Source organism: Oryctolagus cuniculus, chromosome 4, assembly GCF_051225735.1.
Source record: "Oryctolagus cuniculus isolate XC-2025 breed Fujian yellow rabbit chromosome 4, ASM5122573v1, whole genome shotgun sequence".
Classification (NCBI taxonomy): domain Eukaryota; kingdom Metazoa; phylum Chordata; class Mammalia; order Lagomorpha; family Leporidae; genus Oryctolagus; species Oryctolagus cuniculus.
The window spans coordinates 11376057-11399793 of NC_142870.1; the positions used below are offsets into that span (position 1 = coordinate 11376057).

General features: G+C 44.7%; 1 protein-coding gene across 3 annotated transcripts in view; it reads left to right on the forward strand.

Moving 5' to 3' along the window:
- The window catches only part of CRYZL1 (crystallin zeta like 1), a 53718-nt gene that overhangs the window by 3422 nt on the left and 26559 nt on the right, over positions 1–23737 (forward strand). For 2 of the 3 annotated variants that reach the window (XM_008274936.5, XM_002721285.6), the window contains exons 2-5: positions 6122–6193; positions 11558–11635; positions 17067–17139; positions 22565–22609. In XM_008274936.5, the coding sequence (XP_008273158.3) occupies positions 6122–6193; positions 11558–11635; positions 17067–17139; positions 22565–22609 (268 nt within the window). Of the gene's footprint in view, positions 1–6099; positions 6194–11557; positions 11636–17066; positions 17140–22564; positions 22610–23737 lie in introns of all 3 variants that reach the window. The other variant, XM_089331486.1, reaches the window with a different exon arrangement.

A 23737-nucleotide genomic window follows, 5' to 3' on the forward strand; every position in this document is an offset into this window, starting at 1 on the left:
TTAGAGATGATGCCTGCCTCACATGTATAAATTCAGTCAAGTATGACTTGATAATATTCATAGAAATTGAAAGTGTTGGGGCCAGCGCTGAGACACAGTGGGTTAACGCCCTGCCCTGCAGTGCCGGCATCCCATATGGGTGCCAGTTCTAGTCCCAGCTGCTCCTCTTCAAATCCAGCTCTCTGCTGTGGCCTGGAAAAGTAGTAGCAGATGGCCCAAGTCCTTGGGCCTCTGTACCTACGTGGGAGACCTGGAGGAAGCTCCTGGCTCCTGGCTTCAGATCGGAGCAGCTCCGTCAGTTGCGGCCAGTTGGGGAGTGAACCATTGGATAGAAGACTTTCTCTCTTTCTCTCTGTCTCTCTCTGCCTCTCCCTCTGCCTCTCCTCTCTGTGTAACTCTGACTTTCAAATAAAAACAAATCTTTAAAATAAGAAAGTGTTGTAATTAGAAGAGACCTTGATGGTCATTAATCCCCCATCCCACTCTCCTGACTCTTTATGAAGCTCCATAACTGTATCCAGCCACCAGGACCTCAGAACTTCATTTTCCATGTTTTTATTTCTTAAATTCTTTTTTAAAAGATTTATTTTTATTTGTTTGAAAGAGTTGCAGAGAGAGGTGGAGACAGAGATCTTCCATACACTGGTTCACTCCCCCGATGGCTGCAATGGCCAGAGCTGAGCCAATCCAAACTCAAGAGCCAGGAGCTTCCTCCGGGTCTCCCACATGGGTTGCACGGACCCAAAGCACTTGGGCCATCTTCTACTGCTTTCCCAGGCTCATTAGCAGGGAACCAGATCAATAGTGGAGCAGCCAGGATTCAAACCGATAGCCATATAGGGTGCCGGCACTGCAGGCCCCTGGGCTTTTTACCTTGCTGCGCCACAGCATCAGCCCCATTTTTAACTCTTAAATTAGACTACCTAAATCCTGAAAATAAAAACTCTTGAAAGTATGTGTTATTCGCTAGACATAGCCACTGTCACAGCATCTCCTGTGCCCGCCCGTCCTGCAACAGGCACAGAGGATCAGTGCAGCTGTTGCCTGTGCGAAGTGTCCAAGAACATACAGGCATCTTGAGACGGTTGCCTATATAATGAAGAGAAGTCCTCCGACTGTTAGGACCTCCTGTCACCTCTCCTTGGACGCACAGCTGGCCTATCTGGCACTACATCACCCACAACCTACAGAGTACAGTATTGAACCAGAATTCCATCCAGTTACTTTGATTATGCTGACCATGTGTTTGTAACCAAGTGTTTGGGTACTTGTTTTGATAACAGCTGTCTTTCTGTTGTGTGGACATCCACGTGAAAGATCTTACTGATTAATAAGAGCATTGTTAAAACTTACTGTTAAGTCACCTCTTCCCAAATGATCAAAATAGAACTGACGATCTTTCCCCCTAACAATGCTGAGCTCTGCACAAGTTCTGAGGCTGGATAGGGACTAGGGCACTGGGTGCCCACACGTCCAGCGTATGGGACCGCATTTCAAGTCTGTTTTCATCTGTCTTCCTGTAGCCTAGCTGCTTGGCAATCTGCTTTCTCCAAAATAACAGTGAGAGTGGATTAGAAACATAACTGAACTCTGAATCTGTAGTGATCATAGTATTGCAAATTTTGTATGAGAAAACAATAAAAACTTGAGCATAAAAGAAGAGTTTGGGCTTTCAGGAAAGGGTAGGATTTGAGGGAGATAAATGAAGCCCTTCCACTATCTCAGGTGATATCCCAGGTCTGAGGCGGTCAGGTGTTCTCATGTCACCTGTGCTGAGGTGAGGGCCCTTGGAAGTGAGCAAGGCAGGCAGGACATCATGAAAGAAAATAACTTTTGTGGTTGATAATACTGAAGAGGGACGTCAGCAGCCGTAAGATGTTCCCTGAAGTGTGGAGATGAGAGCAAAACCTGTTTGTTAGAAAGACGAGTCTTCATGTTTGTGGAATTTGAGGATGTCTGATACTCGGGACACTTTTGACCTGAACACATTGGTAAGCAATGATCTGTAGAGGCTTTATTTATGATTATTAATAGATGAGCTCCTTGGGGGACTGAGTGGAGGTGGACAAGAGTAAGCGCAGTTCATGTTGCTGGTACAGCAGTGATGAAAGCGTCAGGAATTACTTCCTATTGATTTTTTAGAAATCCCCTAACACAGGGGTGGGGTTATGGCACAGCAGGTTAAGCCTCTGCTTGGGAAGCACAGGTGCGATGTAGGAGTGACTGAAGTCCTGGCTCCTCCACTTCCTGGCCAGCTTCCTGCTGATGCCCCCACCCCGGGAAGTGGCAGACAGTGGCCCCGGAGTACTGATGTTCCTGCCGCCCTCCAGGGAGGCCTGGATGGGATTCCTGCCTTCAGCTTGACCCAGCCCTGGCTGTTGCCAGCATCTGGGGACTGAACCAGTGGATGAAAGATCTCTCTCTCTCTCTCCCTCTCTGCCTTTCGAATAAATAAATCTTGAAAAGAAATCCTTTAAAAGATCAATATCTTTCTTAGCTATTTTCTTAAAGTGATTATAATCAAGTTTTAAATTTATACAAAGCCCTCTTTCTGCTTTGAACGGGAAATTATTTGAAATAACTATTTTTAGTGTTTTCTTTTTCTTTTTTTTTTTAGAGGTGGAGACAGAGAGCGAGCAAGCTACCATCTGCTGATTCATTCCTCAAATGCCAACAACTGCCTGGGCTGAAGCCAGGAGCCAGAATCCCAATCTGGGTCTCCTACCTGGGTAGCGAGTTTCTTCAACCTTGCCTCTCAGAGTTTACATTAGCAGGAAGCTGGAATCAGGAGTTAGAGCCACACATAACCACTAGGCCAAACACCCACTCCATAACAAGTTTCAGTATATAACCCTTATTAAAAGTTAAAGTGTCAGGCCATATATCCTGGCTGTCAGAGGCATTTGTGGAATGAACTGCCAGATGGGAGATCTCTGTCTTTCTGTCTCTCTCTGTGTGTCTCTGCCTTTCAAATAAAGAAGTTAAAAATTGCTTAAATTTTATATGTCACTTTTTGATATAGCAAAATTTACAGTACAACATAAAATTTTGAAATTATATGACTCTTAGAAATGCCATAGTATTGTATATTTAATTTCAACTTTTATTTTATAAAATATTCAGTTATTTATTTCCTGTGTGCACATAACTTTAAATTCAGTAAGCATTTTACTAAATAATAGACTAGTATTCCATTTAATCTTGACCAGTACCTAAGAAACCATACAGGCCTTCAGACCATTCATTCTCCTACTTTCTTATTGCCAGAAATTCATTGTGCCTTTTCTGGGTTTGCAAAACAAGTAATTAATAATTGTCTTAATTTTTCTGGCCACTTTTGTGAAAACAGCTCTCTCTTTACTTTTTAGCTCTGAGGATACACATTTCTTACTTGGACTAACTAATCATGATTTTTTGCCACCAGCAAGGCTGATATGTATAATTTGAGGGAACTTTTTAAGGATGATCTGACTAAAATGTTAATATCACTGTGCATATAGTATTTGCTTTAAGGGAGCCCAAGCAGTTATCTTCCAGGATCTTGGAAACTGGAGTGTAGTATAAGGTCCATGTAACTATTGATCTGGGAGACATTCAGTGGTCAGAGAAAACCAAGCCAATGGCTCCCAGAATCACAAAGGGAAATACTTTTAAATAAAGATATTTATGTGTAATTATTCTGCTTCTCTAAAACCAACGCTATAAATCCAGACCAAGCAGGTGCAGAGACTTATTTATAGTGATTGTCCCAAGCAATAACTGAGAAACCCCACTAGTTAGTAAAATTAAGCAAGATTTTTTCTGTTGGTGTGTGACAAAATCTAGGAGCCTGGAATAAGTGTGGTAGACTGAGTGTCGCTGGGGGTGATTCCCGACAGGGTGTAGGACTTGAGCTTTGTTTACTTAGTGGAATCTGAAGTAAGCACAGCACACAGAACAGGCCGTGCCTGGAAGACCCGAGGCAGGTAACCACATGTTGGGAAGTCATAGTAACCAAATCAAATACAGAGAACGTCCTGGAAAATTGTGGGTAAAGCAAACCAGGGCGAGCGGGTATGCATTTTAGAGAGACTTGACAGCTAGGTGGAATAGGTTCTATTTAATGTTGGAAATTCATAGCTGCTTTGTGCTTAAGTTCTTCCCCTCTCTCCCACCCCCGATTACCCAAAAACACATTGGCACAAGGAAAGATCTTTTGTAACTAACCTGTTAGAATTAATCAGTTCACCTGGCTCACCCTGTTTTTTCTTTTTTTTTTCTTTTCTCTTTTTTTTTTTTTTTTTTTTTTTTTGACAGGCAGAGTGGACAGTGAGAGAGAGAGACAGAGAGAAAGGTCTTCCTTTGCCGTTGGTTCACCCTCCAATGGCCGCCGCGGCCGGCGCACCGCGCTGATCCGATGGCAGGAGCCAGGAGCCAGGTGCTTCTCCTGGTCTCCCATGGGGTGCAGGGCCCAAGCACCTGGGCCATCCTCCACTGCACTCCCTGGCCACAGCAGAGAGCTGGCCTGGAAGAGGAGCAACCGGGACAGAATCCGGCGCCCCGACCGGGACTAGAACCCGGTGTGCCGGCGCCGCTAGGCGGAGGATTAGCCTAGTGAGCCGCGGCGCCGGCCTCGCCCTGTTTTTTCAATACTGTTGATACGTGCAGCCTGCGTACTTTCTATTATATTTGTCTTCAATGTGTTTTCATTTCTGTTAGCTCCAGCCTTTGGTTATCACATTCTCCACTCCAATCAGTGAAAATCCTTTAGGGGGATCCAGTTAGATCCACTGAGTTTCAGCGCACAGAGCTGGCATCATGGATACACAGCCTTAAGCAGTCTTATTACAAGGCTTCACACTCAGAAGTTCCTGCCACCGTCTAGAAATTCTAGCACTTTCTGGACAAGATTCCCCACACACTGTCATCTTGTATTGAGCCCTGCAAATTATGTATTCAGTTCTGTCAACAAACACTTAATAATTTCAGTCTTAAAGGATAAAGTATTCTAGTGTCTGACATTAGCAGCTCAGTAAGAAAGCATGAAACACTGCAGTGGTTAAGTATTTGTTTTAGAATTGGTAACGTGGTTTGTGGCCCAGCTGGTACTGTGAGAATGCAGGACTCTAAGATCCACTCTCCTAATCCATAAAATAAATGCAGTGATAGTACCTTCCGCAAAAAGTCTCTATGAAAGTATTCTTAACGGTTTATATCCCTAAACTGGAAGCAATTCTAATGTCTGTACTGTAATGGCTAAGTTGTAGTTTACTCATACAGGGAAATTCTGTATAGCAATGTGATTGAATGGGTTTTAATGACAAACAACATCAGTAGGACTCAAAAACATTATACAGTTAAAAAAAATAGATGACACCATTCTGTGCTGTGAAACCTCGGGATATTGAGTATCTTGAGAAGGAGAGAAGGTGGAGCCTGGAGGAGACACAAAGGAGCTTCTGTAGTCCAGTCCTGTGTGTCCCTGTGATGTAGACATATTCACTTTGGAAACTTGGACACACTACATGCTTAAGATTTTTGTACTTTTCTATCTGTGTTTAATTCATCTATAAAATTTATATGAAAAATAATGCTGCAATGTGATAACTATGAAAATTAAAGGAAGAACTATGGAATCCTTAGAGATGCTGCAGGAGGCACAGGGTGCAGGGTAAATACCGGCAGGAAGTGGTTAGTAGACCTGCGTGGAAGAATGATGGTCACAGTGTCAACCAGAGTCCTGCTATGCACTTTTCCCCTTTTAGCTATCTTTAAGATTTTGAACTCTAAGATTTGTAAGTTTAGAGATAATAGTTTTAAACCACTGGCAAACAAAAATGAGTTTCTCTGGCCCTCGTGGATTTAAGTACATGCAATATGTTTTTATTGAACAAGAAACTGAAATTAAGCATATGCTCACCTTTATAGTGAAAGGTTAAACTATGAACCCATTCTTAGTGAGACATGTACCCAGGAATGGCTGTATATTCTCTGATCTGCTCTGATCACTTTTTGCAAGAACTATAATATAAATTCCTTGTTTGAAGATTGCATTCATAATTATCATTTGATCCTTTGCCAGCAATATTTTTCATCTGTAATTCCGTTTTTTTCCTGAAGACTTTGTGTGTATGTTTTTTAGGTGACCATGAAAGGCTTATATTTTCAACAGAGTTCCACAAATGAAGAAATAACATTTCTATTTCAAGAAAGGGTAAGAGAAATTGTGTGTTTTCCATACATAATAGACTTCTGTTGAAAAAGATTTATTTAAGGCCGGTGCCGTGGCTCAATAGGCTAATCCTCCGCCTCGCGGCGCCGGCACACCGGGTTCTAGTCCCGGTCGGGGCGCCGGATTCTGTCCCAGTTGCCCCTCTTCCAGGCCAGCTCTCTGCTGTGGCCAGGGAGTGCAGTGGAGGATGGCCCAGGTGCTTGGGCCCTGCACCCCATGGGAGACCAGGAAAAGCACCTGGCTCCTGATCAGCGCGGTGCGCCGGCCGCAGCACGCCGGCCATGGCGGCCATTGGAGGGTGAACCAACAGCAAAGGAAGACCTTTCTCTGTGTGTCTCTCACTGTCCACTCTGCCTGTCAAAAAATTTAAAAAAAAATAAAAAGAAAGATTTATTTATTTATTTGAGAGGCAGAGTTACAGGGGGTGGAGAACGGGAGACAGAGAGTGATCTTCCATCCTACGGTTCACTCCCCAAATGGCCAAAATGGCTAGAGCTAGACCAATTCAAAGCCAAGAGCTAGGAACTTCCTCTAGGTCTCCCACATGGGGGTGCAGGGGCCCAAGGACTGGGTCATCCTCCACTGCTTTCCCAGGTGCACCAACAGGGAGCTGGATGGGAAGTAGAGCAACCAGGCCTTGAACCAGCACCCAGATAAGATGCCTGCCCTGCAGTTGGAGGCATAACCTACTATGCCACAGCACCAGCCCCTTAATAAACTTTTGAATAACTCATTATAAGTTATTTTGAGTGGAAGAAGTAACTGAACAAAAGTTTCTTAAATGAAACTTTTTTTTTTTTTTTGACAGGCAGAGTTAGACAGTGAGAGAGAGAGAGAGAGAGACAGAGAGAAAGGTCTTCCTTCCGCTGGTTCACCCCCCCACCCCAAATGGCTGCTACAGCCGGTGCGCTGCGCCGATCCAAAGCCAGGAGCCAGGTGCTTCATCCTGGGCTCCCATGTGGGTGCAGGGCCCAAGCACTTGAGCCATCCTCCACTGCCTTCCCGGGCCACAGCAGAGAGCTGGACTGGAAGAGGAGCAACTGGGACAGAACCCAGTGCCCCAACCAGGACTAGAACCCAGAGTACCAGTGCTACAGGCGGAGGATTAGCCTAGTGAGCCACGGTGCTGGCCTTAAATGAAACTCTTGAAATTACTTTGGGGTAGGTATTATGGCAAAGCAGGTTAAGCTACCTCTTGGGATACCTGCATCTCATATCAGAGGGCCAGCTCAAGTCCTGGCTACTCTGCTTCCAGTCCAGCTCCCTACTAATGTATCTGTGAAGCAGCAGGTGATGGCTCAAGTACCCAAGTCCCTGCCACCCACATGGAAGACCTGGATGGAGCTCTGAGCTCTTGGCTTTGGCCCAGCTGTTGAAGGCATTTGAGGAGTGAACCAGCAGATTGAAGAACTCTCTCCTTCTAATATTTATTTGTCTATTTGAAAAGCAGAGTTACAGAGAGGTAGAGGCAGAGAGAGGGAGAGGTCCTCCATCTGCTGGTTCACTCCCTAAATGGCCTCAATGGCTGGAGCTGGGCAGATCCAAAGCCAGGAGCAGGAGCTTTCTCCAGGACTCCCACGTGGGTGCCGGGGCCCAAGGACTTGGGCCATGCTCCACTGCTTTCCCAGGCCATAGCAGAGAGCTGGATCAGAAGTGGAGCAGCCGGAACTCAAACTAGCACCCGTATGGGAAGCCAGTGCTGCCAGCAGCGGCTTCATCGGCTACACGACAGCACCGGTCTTGATCATCCATATTGTTGTGTACCTGTGCTGTTTAAAGAATTTTACAGAGGCAGGCATTGTGGTACAACAGAATAAGCCACCACTTGGGATGCCCGCATCGCCATGTCAGAGTGCTTGTTCTTGTCCCAGCTATACTGGTTCCCATCCATCTTCTTGCTGATGCATCCTGGGAGGCAGCAGGTAGTGGCTCGAATATTTGGGTCCTTGCCACATGGGAGGCCGGGATGGAGCTCCTGGCTCCTGACTTTAGTGTGGCACATCTCTGGCCAGGCATTTGGGGAGTGAACCAACAGATGAAGCACTCTCTCTCTCACACTCTCTGTCTGTCTCTCACTCTGCTTCACTCTCTGCTGCTGCTGCTCTGCTTTCTAATTAAGTAAATCAGTCGACATTGAGTTACACAGAGAGAGGGAGAGACAGAGGACGCTTTCATCCACTGGTTCATCCCCCAAATGGCTGCGATGGCCAGGGCTGGGCCAGGCTACAACCAGGAGCCTGAAACTCCGTCTCGGTCTCTCAGATTGGAAGCAGGGATCCGAGGACTTAGGCCATCTTCCACTGCTTTCCCATGTGCGTTAGCAGAGAGCTGGATCAGAAGTGGAGCAGCCAGGACTCTTAAGAATGCCAGTGTTGCAGGTGCAGATTTAACCTGCTGTACCATCATGCTAACCCCATCAAAGTTTCCAGTTGCTCAGGATGCTGCTATGAAAGACATTAGGAAAACAGAACAACTGTAATAGTCTTATACATGTAGCAGATTGAAAGCAGTTTATTCTGAACACAACTAAGCAAGTTAAGCTCACTAAAGTTACCTCACTTACTAAACTTCAGGCGATCTATAGATTTTTACTGCTTTAAGCGTGGACAGTAGGATTTTTAATTACTGGTAATTACTAGAAGGGTGTGGAGGCTGGCATTGTGGTGCAGTAGATTAAAGCCAGTGGCCTCTATGCCGGCATCCCATATGGGTGCCAGTTCAAGCCTCAGCTGCACTACTTCTGATCCAGCTCTCTGATGATATGCCTGGGAAGGCGGCAGATGGTGGCCCAGGGTTTGGGTCCCTGTACAAAGGTGGGAGACTGGGAGGAAGCTCCTGAATCCTCGCTTCGGTCTGGCCCAGATAGGTGTGAGGCAATTCAAAATCTTTTTTTTTGTAAATTTAGGAATGAAAAGCACCTGAGTATTAGATAACTAGATCGATCGATCGATCAATCTCAGGATTTTATAGTAATAAAAAATGTCCAGATCATGAATGTAATCCTCACCCCCCTGCCTTTGTCTTTCACAATCTCCAAATTAATTTAGGTCCGGAGTCTCAATCTTAGACAACTTGGCTTCTACCATTGGGTCAGGGTGAGAGTCTAAGATTTGATTGATTGTCAGGAAGTCTCATCTCCAGGTTCAACAAATCATGAGTAAAATTCACAAATGCATCAGTATTGTTGAGTGTCTTCTTGATATCACCAAGTAGCAAGTCTGAGATTTAAAAAGAGACACCCCCAGAATATTGTGCTCATGGCAAATAAGACAGTAATCTCTTTGGAAGGTCACAGGAAGGGCTATGCAAATAGCTACTCTTGGCTAGCTTTTAATCTAATTTTGGGCTATCAGGATTTGAAGTAATTATTGGTGCTAGAGTAGAGTTATTTGGAGATGGTGATATTATATTTAATAATATTGGTTGGACGACAGTGAGTAATGAATTAAGAATAAAAATCTAGGCTGGCGCCACGGCTCACTAGGCTAATCCTCCGCCTTGCGGCGCCGGCACACCGGGTTCTAGTCCCGGTTGGGGCTCCGGATTCTGTCCCGGTTGCCCCTCTTCCAGGCCAGCTCTCTGCTCTGGCCAGGGAGTGCAGTGGAGGATGGCCCAAGTGCTTGGGCCCTGCACCCCATGGGAGACCAGGAGAAGTACCTGGCTCCTGCCATCGGATCAACGCGGTGCACTGGCCGCAGCGCGCCGGCCGCGGCGGCCATTGGAGGATGAACCAACGGCAAAGGAAGACCTTTCTCTCTGTCTCTCTCTCTCACTGTCCACTCTGCCTGTCCAAAAAAAAAAAAAATCTAGCTGTGGACTATGAGAGTTAATTAAATTTCATTTGTGGGTTTCTAATTTAGTTTTTTTTTTTTTTTAAGATTTATTTATTTAGTTGAAAAGCAGAGAGAGAGAAAGAGAGAGATATCTTCCGTCAGCTGGTTTGTTACCCAAATGGCCACAATGGCTGGAGCTGGACCAAGCCTAAGCCAGGAACCAGGAACTTCCTCTGGGTCTCCCACATGGATGAGGGTCCCAAGCACTTGGGTAACCTTCTGCTGCTTTCCCAGGCACATTAGCAGGGAGCTAGATTGGAAGGAGAGCAGCCAGGACCCTAACTGGCACCCATATGAGATGCTGGTATTGCACATGGAGACTTAACCTACTATGCCACAACGCCAGTCCCTAAGTTTGTGTTTTGACCTAAAAATCCCATAGGGCAAGCTGAAATGTCCAAAACAGGTGTTAGGAAAAAAATGAACAAGTATCTCTAAATAAGTTGATGTATAGCATTAAGTAGTAAAAGCTATATATCTGTGAGGTTTTGTTTTTTTTTTTTTTTTAGAAAGATCTTCCTTCTGTTGGTTCACTCCCCAAATGGCCGCCATGGCCGGCACTGCACCAATCCGAAGCCAGGAACCAGGTGCTTCTTCCTGGTCTCCCATGCGGGTGCAGGTGCCCAAGTACTTGGGCCATCCTCCACTGCACTCCCGGGCCACAGCAGAGAGCTGGACTGGAAGAGGAGCAACCAGGACTAGAACCTGGCGCCCATATGGGATGCCGGCACCACAGGCAGAGGATCAACTAAGTGAGCCACGGCGCCGGCCCCCCATCTGTGTTTAAGATTATCTGTAAATGGGGCCTGCGCCATGGCATAGAGGGTAAAGCCACCACCTGCAGTGCCAGCATCCCAAATAGGCATTGGTTCAAATCCCAGCTGCGATCCACTTTCCTGCTAATGTGCCTGGGAAAGCAGCAGAAGATGGCCCGAGTCTTTGGGCCCCTGCACCCACGTGGGAGATCCAAAAGAAGCTCCAGGATCTTGGCTTTAGATTGGCCCACTTCCGGCCTTGTACCCATGTGGGAAGTGAACTAGCAGGTGGAAGCTCACTCGCTCTCTATCTGCCTCTGCCTCTGCCTATCTGAAACTCTGACTTTCAAATAAATAAAAAATTTCTTTGTAAAAATAAAAATAAAAAAAAGATTATCTGTGTGAAGGGCTGATATTTTTGGGGGGCTGCTGTTTTAAGATTAGGTTAAGACAAAGTACAGTAGATTAGGTTAAGATAATGTGCAGTAGATTAGGTTAAGATAAGGTGCATGTATTTTATTATCTATACATCTATCAGTCTTAGTATGTGAATATTCATGTGTACTCATTTTAAAAATTGTACTCCAAAACTTTCTTTATTCTTTTTTTGACTGTATTTTGCTGAATATTTGTAACTTAAGTTAGCTGTAAGATTTAAGATATGTTTGATTTTGCTCAATTATGTGTGAAAATTTTCACAATTTAAGTGAATGTTCTCATATGAATATATAACACATGTTGTTGTTATTTGCTTCTAGGAAAATCTTCCTGTTACAGAGGATAACTATGTGAAACTTCAAGTAAAAGCTTGTGCTCTAAGCCAGATAAATACGAAGGTATTGCTGCTTTTATTATAGCCAAAAATCAAATGATGCTTCATAGTGTATTTAGTGTGTAGATGTAATAATAACTACTTTCTGAGTGTCAAGAAATTACTGTCATCCTTGGAATGGATAAGAAAATAATTTAATGTGCATTATGTATTTCTACATAAAGGTAAATTATTAGTCTGATTAAAGATACATTTTGATCATCATAGGAAACTTTAAAATCCTTTACAAAAGGCTGAGGGTTAGTAATTTTTAAGGCCTATAATCAAGGAAGAGATCATTTGTATGAATGTAATAAAAATAGAAACTAGAAACCTTATCAAATAGTTAACCACCAATTCTATTCTAGTTAATGTCTCTAGGTATGGGTCATACTCTTGTCATCTCTCTCTCTCTCTCTCTCTCTCTCTCTCTCTCATATAAATACATATTTCCAATCTCATACCATAATAATTACTCCCTAGTAGCCTGTCATATTACTGACCATGAAAGCCATGGGTAAGTCTTCAACTGGTGAAAAACAAAACTATAGCTAAGTGTACCATGATAAACAGATCCATTTACTAGGTTTTATAGAGATAATGCCATAGTTTAATGGATTCTTCACTTACTGGGCCGTAATATCAACATACTTGTTCAGACTCTAAGTTCTCTTTGATAAAGTGATACTTAGAGAAATTACAGAACAAGATTGTAAGCTTCCACTAGGCAACTCTATAACGTGAGCGTGACTTGAGCATGTGTTACTGAGATCCCCTGAAGGCTTTAACCAAGAATGCTAGTGATAGTCTCTTTCTGGAGACATCTACATCAGAAGATTTTTTTTATTTTTTAATATTTATTTACTTGAAAGGCAGAGTTAGAGAAGGAGAGACAGAGAGATCCTCCATCTGCCACAGGCCGTGGCTCAACCCGCCTGGCACTGGCCCCCAGAAGATGTTCTTTTTAAAACTATGAAAAATCCATGGGCTGGCATTGTGGCACCATGGATTTAAGCTGCCACCTGAGACACTGGCATCCCATATGAGTGCTGATTCAAATCCCAGCTCCCCACTTTTGATTCAGCTCCCTGTTAAAGCATCTGAGAAAGCAGCAGAATCTGATCCAAGTGCTTAGGTTCCTGCTGCCAATATTGAAGAACCGGATGGAGTGCTGGGCTCTTAGTTTTAGTCTAGCCCAGCCTTGACTGTTGCAACCATCTGGGGAATGAACCAGCAGATAGAAGATCTCTCTTTCTCTTTCTCTCTCTCTACAACTCTGCCTTTCAAATAAATAAACACATATTTGAAAAAGAGAGAGATGGGACCAGTGCTGTGGCATAGTGGGTTAAGCCTCCATATGCAATGTAGGTATCCCATATGTGTGCTGGTTTGAGTCCCAGTTGTTCCACTTCTGATCCAGCTCCCTGCTAATGCACCTGAGAAAGCAGCAGCAGATGGCCAAAATACTTGGACCCCTGCACCCATGTGGGAGACCCAGAAGAAGCTCCTGGCTTCAGATTGGCCCAGTTCCGGCAATTATAGCCATTTGGGGAGTGAACAAGGAACAGATGGAAGATCTCTCTCTCTCTCTCTCTCTCTGTCTCTCTGTCTCTCCTTCTCTCTCTGTCTCTGTAACTCTGCCTTCCAAATAAGTAAAACTGAATCTTTAAAAACAGCAAAAAAAAAAATAAAGTATGAAAAAATCTAGGGTAGCTGTTTGGCACAGTGGTTAAGACACCGCTTGGAATGCCCCCTTCCATTTCTTGGTACCTGGTTCATGCTGTAGCTACACTACTTCCCGGTCAGCTGTGTGCTGATGTGCACCATGCGAAGCAGCAGATGATGGCCCAAGTTGTTGGGTCCCTGCCACCCACATGAGAGACCTAGACTGAGTTTCAGGCTCCTGGCTTCGACCAGTCCCACCTCTGGCTTTTGCAGGAATTTGGGGAATGGACCAGCAGATGGAAGATCTCGCCCTGTGTCTGTCTTTCTCTTTGTCTCACTGCCATTCAAGTAAAATCAAAATAAATGAAAATTTTAAAATAAAACAACTATGAAAAATCCATTAAAAACCCAAGTCTAGGAAATAATATTCCTAACTGAAAAAAAATCCCTAACTGAAAAAAAATTATAAATTACAGTAAAATCAGTTGAATGAAAGACTGCATTAAGTGTAACAGTTATGAAAATCATGCAATAGTATAAGAAAGTACTTATGGTAAGTGAAGGAGGCTGGGTACAGTGGCCAAAATCATTATTATGTAGAAATATGCATAAAAACAAATGCTGTAAAACACCCAATATTTCTATAAAAATCTAATGTGATCTAGGAAACATGTAAAGTTCCACATGAAAAAAAGAGATATTCAGCTATGATTATAGGAGTTCAAAAAATTGAGAAGTAAAACAAATACACAAAATTATTTCAATGCGTTTTTATTTCTAGTTCCTAAAGTACAATGATATCCACAAATACGTTCAGCATCTCTACAATTATTACAAATGGCAAGAACTTGGCCGGCACCGCAGCTTACTAGGCTAATCCTCCACCTGCATCGCCGGCACACCGGGTTCTAGTCCCGGTCGGGGTGCCAGTTTCTGTCCTGGTCACTCCTCTTCCAGGCCAGCTCTCTGCTGTAGCCCGGGAGTACAGTGGAGGGTGGCCCAAATGCTTGGGTCCTGCACCCGCATGGGAGACCAGGAGAAGCACCTGGCTCCTGGCTTCAGATAGCGCGGTGTGCTGGTCGCAGCGTGCTGGCCGCGGCGGCCATTGAAGGGTGGACCAACGGTAAAAGGAAGACCTTTCTCTCTGTCTCTCTCTCTCTCACTGTCCACTCTGCCTGTTTAAAAAAAAAAAATGGCAAGAACTCAAACTATAAGCTTTAAGTAGTATATTCTGTTACTTAAAATTGTAATTAATTTGGTTAGAATATGCAAAAAACTAAACTCCTTTTTTGTTCATTAAAAAAATAAATAAAAAGGGTGTATCTATTTGAAAGAGTTACAGAGAGAGAGCTCTTTCTTCCACTGTTTCACTCCCAAAATGGTCACAATGACCAGGGCTGGGCAAGGCTGATGCCAAGGGCTTCATCCAGGTCTCCCACATGGGTACAGGAGGTCCTAGGACTTGGGCCGTCTCCTGCTGTTTTAGCAGGTGTATTAGCAGGGACCTGGATGGGAAGTAGAACAGCTGAGACTCAGCAGCTACCCATATGAGATGCTAGGCATTGACGTACCCTGTTATGCCACAGTGCCTGCCTCAATACTAAACTCTTAAAAGTAAATATTTAGGGGCTAGCACTGCAGAATAGCAGATAAAGCTGCCACCTTCATTGCCAGCACCTCATACAGGTACCGGTTCAAATCCTGGCTGCTCCTCTTCCAATCCAGCTCCCTGCTAATGCACTTGGGAAAGCAGCAGAGGATGGCCCAAACCCTGGGCCCTCTGCACCCATGTCAGAGACCTGGAAGAGACTTCAGGCTCCTTGCTTCAGATTGGCCCAACATAGGCCATTGCAACCATTTGAGGAATGAACCAGCGACTGGAAGACTTCTCTTTCTCTTTCATTTCCTGTCTCTGTCTATAACTCTGCCTTTCAAATAAATAGATCAGTCTTTAGACCTGCACTGTGGCATAGTGGGTAAAGCCACCACCTGCAGTGCTGGCATCCCATATGGAATCCCAGCTGCTCCACTTCCAATCCAGTTCTCTTCTGTGGCCTGGTAAAGCAGTAGAGGATAGCCCAAGTCCTTGGGCCCCTGCACCCACGTGGGAGACCTCAAAGAAGTTCCTGGCTTTGGATCAGACCAGCTCCGGCCCTTGCAACCATTTGGGGAGTGTACCAGCAAATAGAAGGTCACTCTCTCTCTCTGCCTATGCTTCTGCCTCTGTGTAACTCTCCCTTCCAAATAAATAAATAGGGGCCAGTGCCGTGGCTTAGCAGGTGAAGCTGCCACCTGCAGTGCTGGCACTCTGTGGGTGCCAGTTTGAGTCCCAGCCGCTCCACTTCCAATTCAGTTCTCTGCTGTGGCCTGGGAAAGCAGTAGAGGATAGCCCAAGTCCTTGGGCCCCTGTACCCACGTGGGAGACCTGGAAGAGGCTCCGGGCTCCTGGCTTCAGATTGACACAACTCCAGCCATTGCACCCAACTGGGGAGTAAACCAGCAGATGGAAGACCTCATTCATTCATTCATTCTCTCTCTCTCTCTGCCTCTCTAAAACTCTGCCTTTCAAATAAATAAATAAATCTATTTTAAAAAATGGAGTCAAAATTTAGGCAAAAACATTGTAGTAATGAGGGTTGAGCCTCTCAGGATACCCACAACCTGTAACAGAGTGCTAGTCTGAATCCTTGCTACTATGCTGCTGCTGCTTTTTTTTTTTTTTTTTTTTAAGATTTTTATTTATTTATTTATTTGAAAGACAGAGTTACAGAGAGAGAGAGAGAGAGAGAGAGAGAGAGAGAGAGAGGTCTTCCATCCACTGGTTCACTCCTCAAATGGCCACAACAACTGGAGCTGTGCCAATCCGAAGCTAGGATCCCGGAGCTTCTGGGTCTCCCACGTGCGTGCAGGGGCCCAAGGACCTGGGTCATCTTCTACTGCTTTCCCAGGCCATAGCAGAGAGCGGATCGGAAGAGGAGCAGCCGGGACTAGAACTGCTGCCCATATGGGATGCCAGCAGTTCAGGACAGGGCTTTAACACACTGTACCATAGCGCCTGCCCCGCTACTGTGCTTCTAATCCAGCTTCCTGCTCTGCATCCTTGGAGGTAGCTCAATTGCTTGCACACCTCTACCCATATGGAATCCCAGACTCCTTGCTGTTGTAGGCATTTGAGGGGGTACACCAACAAATGAAAGATTTCACTGTCTGTCTCGATCTCTGTGCCCTGCCTTCCTAATGAAAAAATAATAAACACTTAAAAATGTAGAATTAACCAAGAGAAATATGTATTACTATGAAACTGAGATATTAAAGCCGTTTCCCTGTCTTTCACATCTTGCTGCCTGCTCCCCAGCTTAACATAGGAGGAGAACAGGTGATTTGGAAGGCTTTAGGGATGAAGACCCTTTTATCCTCATTGGCCTCATCCCCAGGCTCAACAGTGTCCTCTACAACCAACCCTCTGGTCAGCTGAGTGAGAGAGCAGATATGCAGTGGCTAACCAGCCAAGGAGTCTTTTGGTTGTACTTCCCCTTCATGCTAGGTTAATGGTATTTGGATAATACTATTTGTACCTAATCCTGTGTACCAACTAATTCCTTAGCAAACTCGTGTTTTCCTCCCTTACAGAGAAACCTGTTTTGAAAAGTTATTTGCTTTGTCTCAGCTCCAAAAATTGGATCATGTTTGGCCTTTCTGGGCATTGGTTTTTGCTTGCTCTTTTCTCCGTATGACTAGGTGCTGGGTCCATTCTTGACAATGATGTATTAACAGTCTTTGTCTTGATTTAGCTTCTGACAGAAATGAAGATGGAAAAGGAGTTCTTTCCTGTTGGCAGAGAAATTGCTGGAGTTGTGTTAGATGGTAAGTTTATATAAGTAAATATCGATGTTTATTTTATAAGGTAAAAGAAATTGAATAGCTAACTGGTTTGCCACTACATACAATTATACAAAATCTTCATATGTAAAACTTAATTAGGGGCAGGTGCCGTGGCATAGTGGGTAAAGCTGCTGCCTGCAGTGCCGGCATCCCATATGGACACCGGTTTAAGACTCAGCTGTTCCACTTCCATTCCAGCTCTCTGCTATGGCCTGGAAAAGCAATAGAAGATGGGGGGCCGTCGCTGTGGCATGGCTGGTAAAGCCACCACCTACAGTGCCGGCATCTCATATGGGTGCCGGTTTGAGCCCCGGCTGCTTCGCTAATGATTCAGTTCTCTGCTGTGGCCTGGGAAAGTAGTAGAAAATGGCCCGTGTCCTTGGGCCCCTGCCCCCATATGGGAGACCTGGAAGAAGCTCTTAGCTCCTGGCTTCGGATCGGCGCAGCTCTGGTCATTGCGGCCAATTGAGGAGTGAACCAGTGGATGGAAGACCTCTCTCTCTCTCTCTCTCTCTCTCTCTCTCTCTCTCTGCCTCTGCCTCTGCCTCTCCTTCTCTCTGTGTGTAACTCTGACTTTTGAATAAATAAATAAATAAAAGCAGTAGAAGATGGTCTAATTGCTGGGCCCCTGCAGCCATATGGGAGACCCAGAAGAGGCTCCTGGCTCCTGGCTTTGGATTGGCCCAACTCTGGCCTTTGCAGGCATTTGAGGAGTGAACCAGCAAATGGTAGACCTCTCTCTCTCTCTGTCTGTTTGTAACTCTACCTTTCAAATAAATAAATCAATCTTTGAAAAAAACTTAATTATACAAAAATGTTGCCCTTTTTTTACTTAAAAAGGACTTAATTGGAATATGCAGTTGAGCTTATTAAAGGTTAGTAAATACAGATTATGTATTTAAATTCACAAATAATTATAGGTAGAATAGAATAACACATGTTGTCCTTTTTTAAAAAATTATTTATTTATAGTTTTAGAGAGGCAGAGAAACAGAAATATTCCGTTTGCTGGTTCACTCCCTAAATGGTGGCACTCGGCCAGAGGTGGGCCTATCTGAAGCCAAGAGCCAGGAGCTTCCTCTGGGTCTCCAACACGGGTTCAGGGGCCCAAAGACTTGGGCCATTCTCCACTGCCTTCCCAGGCCGTAGCAGGGAGCTAGATAGGAAGTAGAACAGCCAGGACTCAAACCGGCAGTACTGGCATCACCGGCAGCAGCCCTACCCAGTATGCCACAGTGCTGGCCTCGTGTTGTCCTTTTTATGTTGTTTACAAGTTAGCATAAATTTACTTGTGTAATGTAGCTCCGGGCCAAAATTTATATAACAATGACTACATCACATGAAATTTTTGAAAGCTTGCCTAAAATAAGCATTAAAAAAGTTTGTTCATCTAAAAATCGGAATCCCGGTTTCTAGGGGAGAAAGAATAACCAGTCAGATTTTATGTTTTCTTTTAAATTTTTTTTTGTATTTATAGTAAGAAGTGATTAACATGTAGAATAGTAAGCCTATATCAGTTACTCTTTCTCACTATAATCTTTTTTGTTTTTATAAAGCTTACTTTATTTCTCTGAAAGGCAGAGTTACAGAGAGAGGGAGAGACGTGGAGAATGAGAAGGATCTTCCATGCTCTGCTCCACTTCCAGTGGCCACAGTGGCTAGGGTTGGGCCAGGCCAGTGCTGGGAGCTTCAGCTGGGTCTCCCACATGTATTGTAGGGACCAAATACCGAGGTCATCTTCCGCAGTTTTTCCCAGACCGTAAGCAGGGAGCTGGATCAGAAGTGGAGCAGCCGAGACTCGAACTGGCACCTATATGGGATGCCAGCAGCATAGACAGTGGCTTAACTGACTAGACTGCAACACTGGCCTCCAGTGTAATCTTCTGACATCGCTAAATGGTGATTTTATTTCCTTTTTCTGCTCAGACTAAAGTACAGACAAGCAGACGATCCGTCATTCATTCATTCCACGCTTAGTGAGCACTTGCTGAGTACTTAGGATGTCCTAAGACAGAGTTTACTTTCTAGGAGAGAGACAGAGATATAAATATGAGCACATTTTAAAAAAATATTTATTTATTTATTTGAAAGGCAGGGTTACAAAAAAAGGGGGGGAGAGAGCAAGAGAGAGGTTTTCCTTTCTCTGGTTCACCCCCCCAAATGGCCGCAACAATAGACCTGGGCCAATCTGACCAGCAACCAGGAGCTTCTTCAGGGTCTCCCACTTAGGTGCCAGGGCCCAAGAACTTGGGCCATTTGCTGCTGCTTTCCCAGGCCATAGCTGAGAGCTAGACTGGAAGTGGAGCAGCCAGGTCTCGAACCAGCACCCCACATATGAACATATTATTATGAAAGTGCCAGGGCTGGCACTGTGGCATAGTGTGCTAAGCTTCCGCCTGCAGTGCCAGCATCCCAAATGGGCACTGGTTCAGGTCTGTTGCTCCACTTCTGATCCAGCTCTCTGCTATGGCCTGGGAAAGCAGTGGAAGATGGTCCCAGTGCTTGGGCCCCTGCACCCAGGCCGGAGACCCGGAAGAATCTCTAGCTCCTGGCTTCAGATCGCCCCTGCTCTGCCCATTGAGTGGCCATTTGGGGAATGAACCAGTGGATGGAAGTCTCTCTCTCTCTCTCTCTCTCTACCTCTCTCTGTAACTCTACCTTTCAAATAAATGAAATAAATCTTAAAAAAAAAAAAAAAAAAAAAAGAAGAAGAAGAAGATGGCCCCAAGTGCTTGGGCTTCTTCACCCGTGTGGGAGACCTAGAAGAAGTTTCTGGCTCCTGGCGTCAGATTGGCACAGCTGAGACTATTGCAACCATTCAGGGAGTGAACCAGTGGATGGAAGACCTTTCTCTGTGTGTCCCTCTCTGTCTATAGCTCTACCTCTCAAATAAATAAATAAACTTTAAAGAAGAAAAAAAAAAAAGCACCAAGGAGAATTACCCAACCAGAGGGAAGAAAGTAAATGGCTCTTGGAGTAAGTTGTCACGGTAATAGGAGGCAGGCAGGTGGGGCATCACACTCAGCAGTGAGGACTTCATGGGCAAGACAGTGAAGCAGGTAATAACTGGATGAAAGTCAGAGTTTCAGGGAGTCTGATGTTGCTAGAGAAAAATAAAAGTACGCAGGTGTTGGGGCAAGAGCTTTGGTAGCAGAGAAAAACACTGTCAAGAAATTCTTCAGATAGAGCAAAATAAAAGATAGCAGTTTAACAGAAGGTAAAGTATTGGGGCCAGAATTGCAGGATTGTGGCACAGCTGGCTGATCCACCCCATGCGCGCCCGCATCTGTATTACAGCACCAGGTTGAGACCCGCTGCTCTGCTTTCAATCTAGCTTCCTGCTAATGCGCTTTGGAGCTGCTAATGGCTCAAGTGCTTGAGTCCCTGCCACCCACACAGCATACCCTGATGGAGTCCCTGGCTTCAGCCTGGCCCAGCCCCTGCTGCTGTAGCCATTTGGGCAATGAACCATTGGATAGAAAATACCTATCCCTCTTTCTCTCTCCTCCTCTACCACTCTGCCTTTTAAATAAGTAAATTAAAAAAAAAAAAAAAAAAAAAAGTGGCATGGGGGCAAGTGATTTGGCTCAGCTGATTAAGCCACTGCTTGCATGCTTGCGACACCCATGTTGTGTTAGCAGAGCACTGGTTCAAGTCCTGGCTGCTCTACTTCCCATCTAACTCCCTCCTAATGTACTACCTGGGAGGCAGCAGATGATGGCTCAAGTACTTGAATCCCTGCCATCCCTGTGGGAGACCCAGAAGGAGTTCCTGGCTTCTGGTTTTGGCCTGACCCAGTCTCCCTCTGTTCTCTCTCTCTCTCTCCCTCTCTTTCCCTCTCCCTCTCCCTCTCCCTCCCTCCCTCCTCCTCCCTCCCTCCCCCTCCCCCTCCCCCTCCCTCTTTCTCCCTCTCTCTCCCTCTCTCCCTCTCTCCCTCCCACTCTCCCACTCCCTCCCACTCTCCCTCTTTCCCTCCATCCTTCTCTCTCTCCCTCCCTGTCTTTCAAATAAATAAATCTTTTTAAAAAATAAATAAATAAGGGATCCAAAGAAGAACCAGACTGCAAGAGAAGGATTGAAAGTAGGATGCCAGACTCAGTTACTTGCTGAATACCCACAGTGAATTCTGGGACCATTTTGTTCACAGAGCCAGCCAATGGGGCCACTTCCAAATTTCTTTGTTCCACCTTATTTCACTGCTTTACCTCAATTTCCTTGTCTGTTAGATAGGAATGATAATAATGAATGCTGGGCACAAGTAGGCATCTAGCAATGTTTGAATTTTTCCTCCATCTTTGCTCATGAGTCTTTGAATAGAAATATTCAGATGATTCAGCATTATTCACAGTGAGCAACAGATGGCCATCGGTTGATAAGCAGATTTTTACACACACCAGAGTATCATTCACCATAACAATGAATGAAAGTCTGTCAGCAGCATGGATGGCATAGAGGACATTGTGTTAAGTGAATTAAGTCAGGCACAGAGAGAATACCACGTGTTCCCCCTTCTGTGGACAAGCTAAAAAGAAACAGAGACTGGACTAGTGGGAGCCAAAACCTGGAGAGGAGGGGAATGGAGAGAGGCTAGTTAACAGGTACAGGGGTACAGCTGAATAGGAGGCATAACTTCCCATGTTCTACAGTACAGAGTAATGACTGTGGGTGGCTGGAATTAATTAAATATTTTGAAATAGTAGAGAGAATTTTAAGTGTTCCCCACACAGAAAAATGTTTCCCCTGAGCTCATCATGGCACATTGTAATGTGAACTTGTATTGAAAGGTCACATTGTGCCCCTAAATAAATACAACTACTGTGATCCATTTAAAAAATAAATTATGTACTCAAATAAATTGACTGATGGTATTGGCTTTTTAACTTTCATCAGAATTTCCCGTTGTGTGAGATTCTGCAAGTAAAATGATAGACGATTGGGCCACACACAGGAGGGTGGAAATGGAATCGGCATAGAAGCTGTGGGATAGATTATTTTCCTTTATTTTCTCATCCTTAGTGGTAGTTAAATAGGCAGAGATCCACGGTGGAGGGGAGAGACTGGGAGAGGGGAGAGACTGACTTAGGCACTGCATGGTGTGAACAGCTCTGTGCCCTAGTCCTGGCTGCTCCTCTTCTGATCCAGCTTCCTGCTTATGTGCCTGTGAAGGCAGTGTATGATTGGCCCACGTACTTGTGCCCCTGCTACCCATGTGGGAGACCAGGATGGAGCTCTTGGCTCCTGGCTTCAGCCTGGCCCAGACCTGGCTGTTGTGGCCGTTTGGGGAATGAACTAGCAGATCTCGCTCTCTTTCTGTTTCTGCACCCCACCTCATACCCTACTCTTTCAAATAAATGTTTTTAAATGAGAATTATATTTAATAACAGTATTCATTTTCTCTACTTTATAGTTGGAAACAAGGTGTCATTCTTTCAGCCAGATGATGAAGTAGTTGGTAAGTTGCAGGTCATTTTTCTGTATCATGTAATCTTTCACTGTCATCTCTTCTTTTATCCTGTGCAATTAATGCTCATTATAACTGCTCCATATGGGAATATTTTCTTCATTTTGGGAATTTGGCTTTCAAATATCCATTGATGAAGAAAATTAGGAGCTTATTCCCAGTTAGCAGATTTAAAACTTGCCAGTATTTATTTGAATATAGATCAGTGGTGTAGATAGAAAGTTGAGCCTGATTGAGGATGTCTTGGTGCAGCCCTTGTCTGGCAGGTTGCAAGGCTGTGGGTGCACTCCAGTCTAGAGAGAGGACGCGTGATGCACTTGAAGGCCGCGGACTCACTAGGCCATACTGAAGCTCCCTTGAGTCATACAGACCTCCTCCCTTGTTCCGCTTCCAGAACTAAAGATGGACTTAAAATGTTTAACCTATTCTTTGTTTCAAAAATTCACAATTAATACTATTTTTATAGGTAAACATACATGTATTTATACCTCTATCTTTATATTCACACAGACATACACAGTTTATGGTCTGTGTAATAGTCTTTGAAAGCTCCATTTCTTCATGGAGCATACTCATAAACCTAGAAATTTTCTTAGTTTTACAGCATGCCTAAGGTTATTAAAGAATAGATTGTGGAAGTTTTCATCAGCTTTTTATATTGATTTGACTCTGGTATTTTCCTGGAGAATCAATGATTTCTTTCTTACCTCTTTTTTTTTCTGCCCAAGAAGTCAGTGGCATTCAATATACCTTTTATAAAAGGCAAAATATGGCCAGTGCTGCGGCTCACTTGGCTAATCCTCCACCTGCGGCGTTGGCACCCTGGGTTCTAGTCCAGGTCGGGGCACCGGATTCTGTCCCAGTTGTTCCTCTTCCAGTCCAGCTCTCTGCTGTGGCCCGGGAGTGCAGTGGAGGATGGCCCAGGTGCTTGGGCCCTGTACTCGCATGGTAGACCAGGAGGAAGCACCTGGCTCCTGGCTTCAGATTGGCGCAGCACGCCAGCCGTAGCAGCCATTTGTGGGGTGAACCAACAGAAGGAAGACCTTTCTCTCTGTCTCTCTCTTACTGTCTAACTCTGCCTGTCAAAAAATAATAATTAATAAATAAATGGCAAAATAT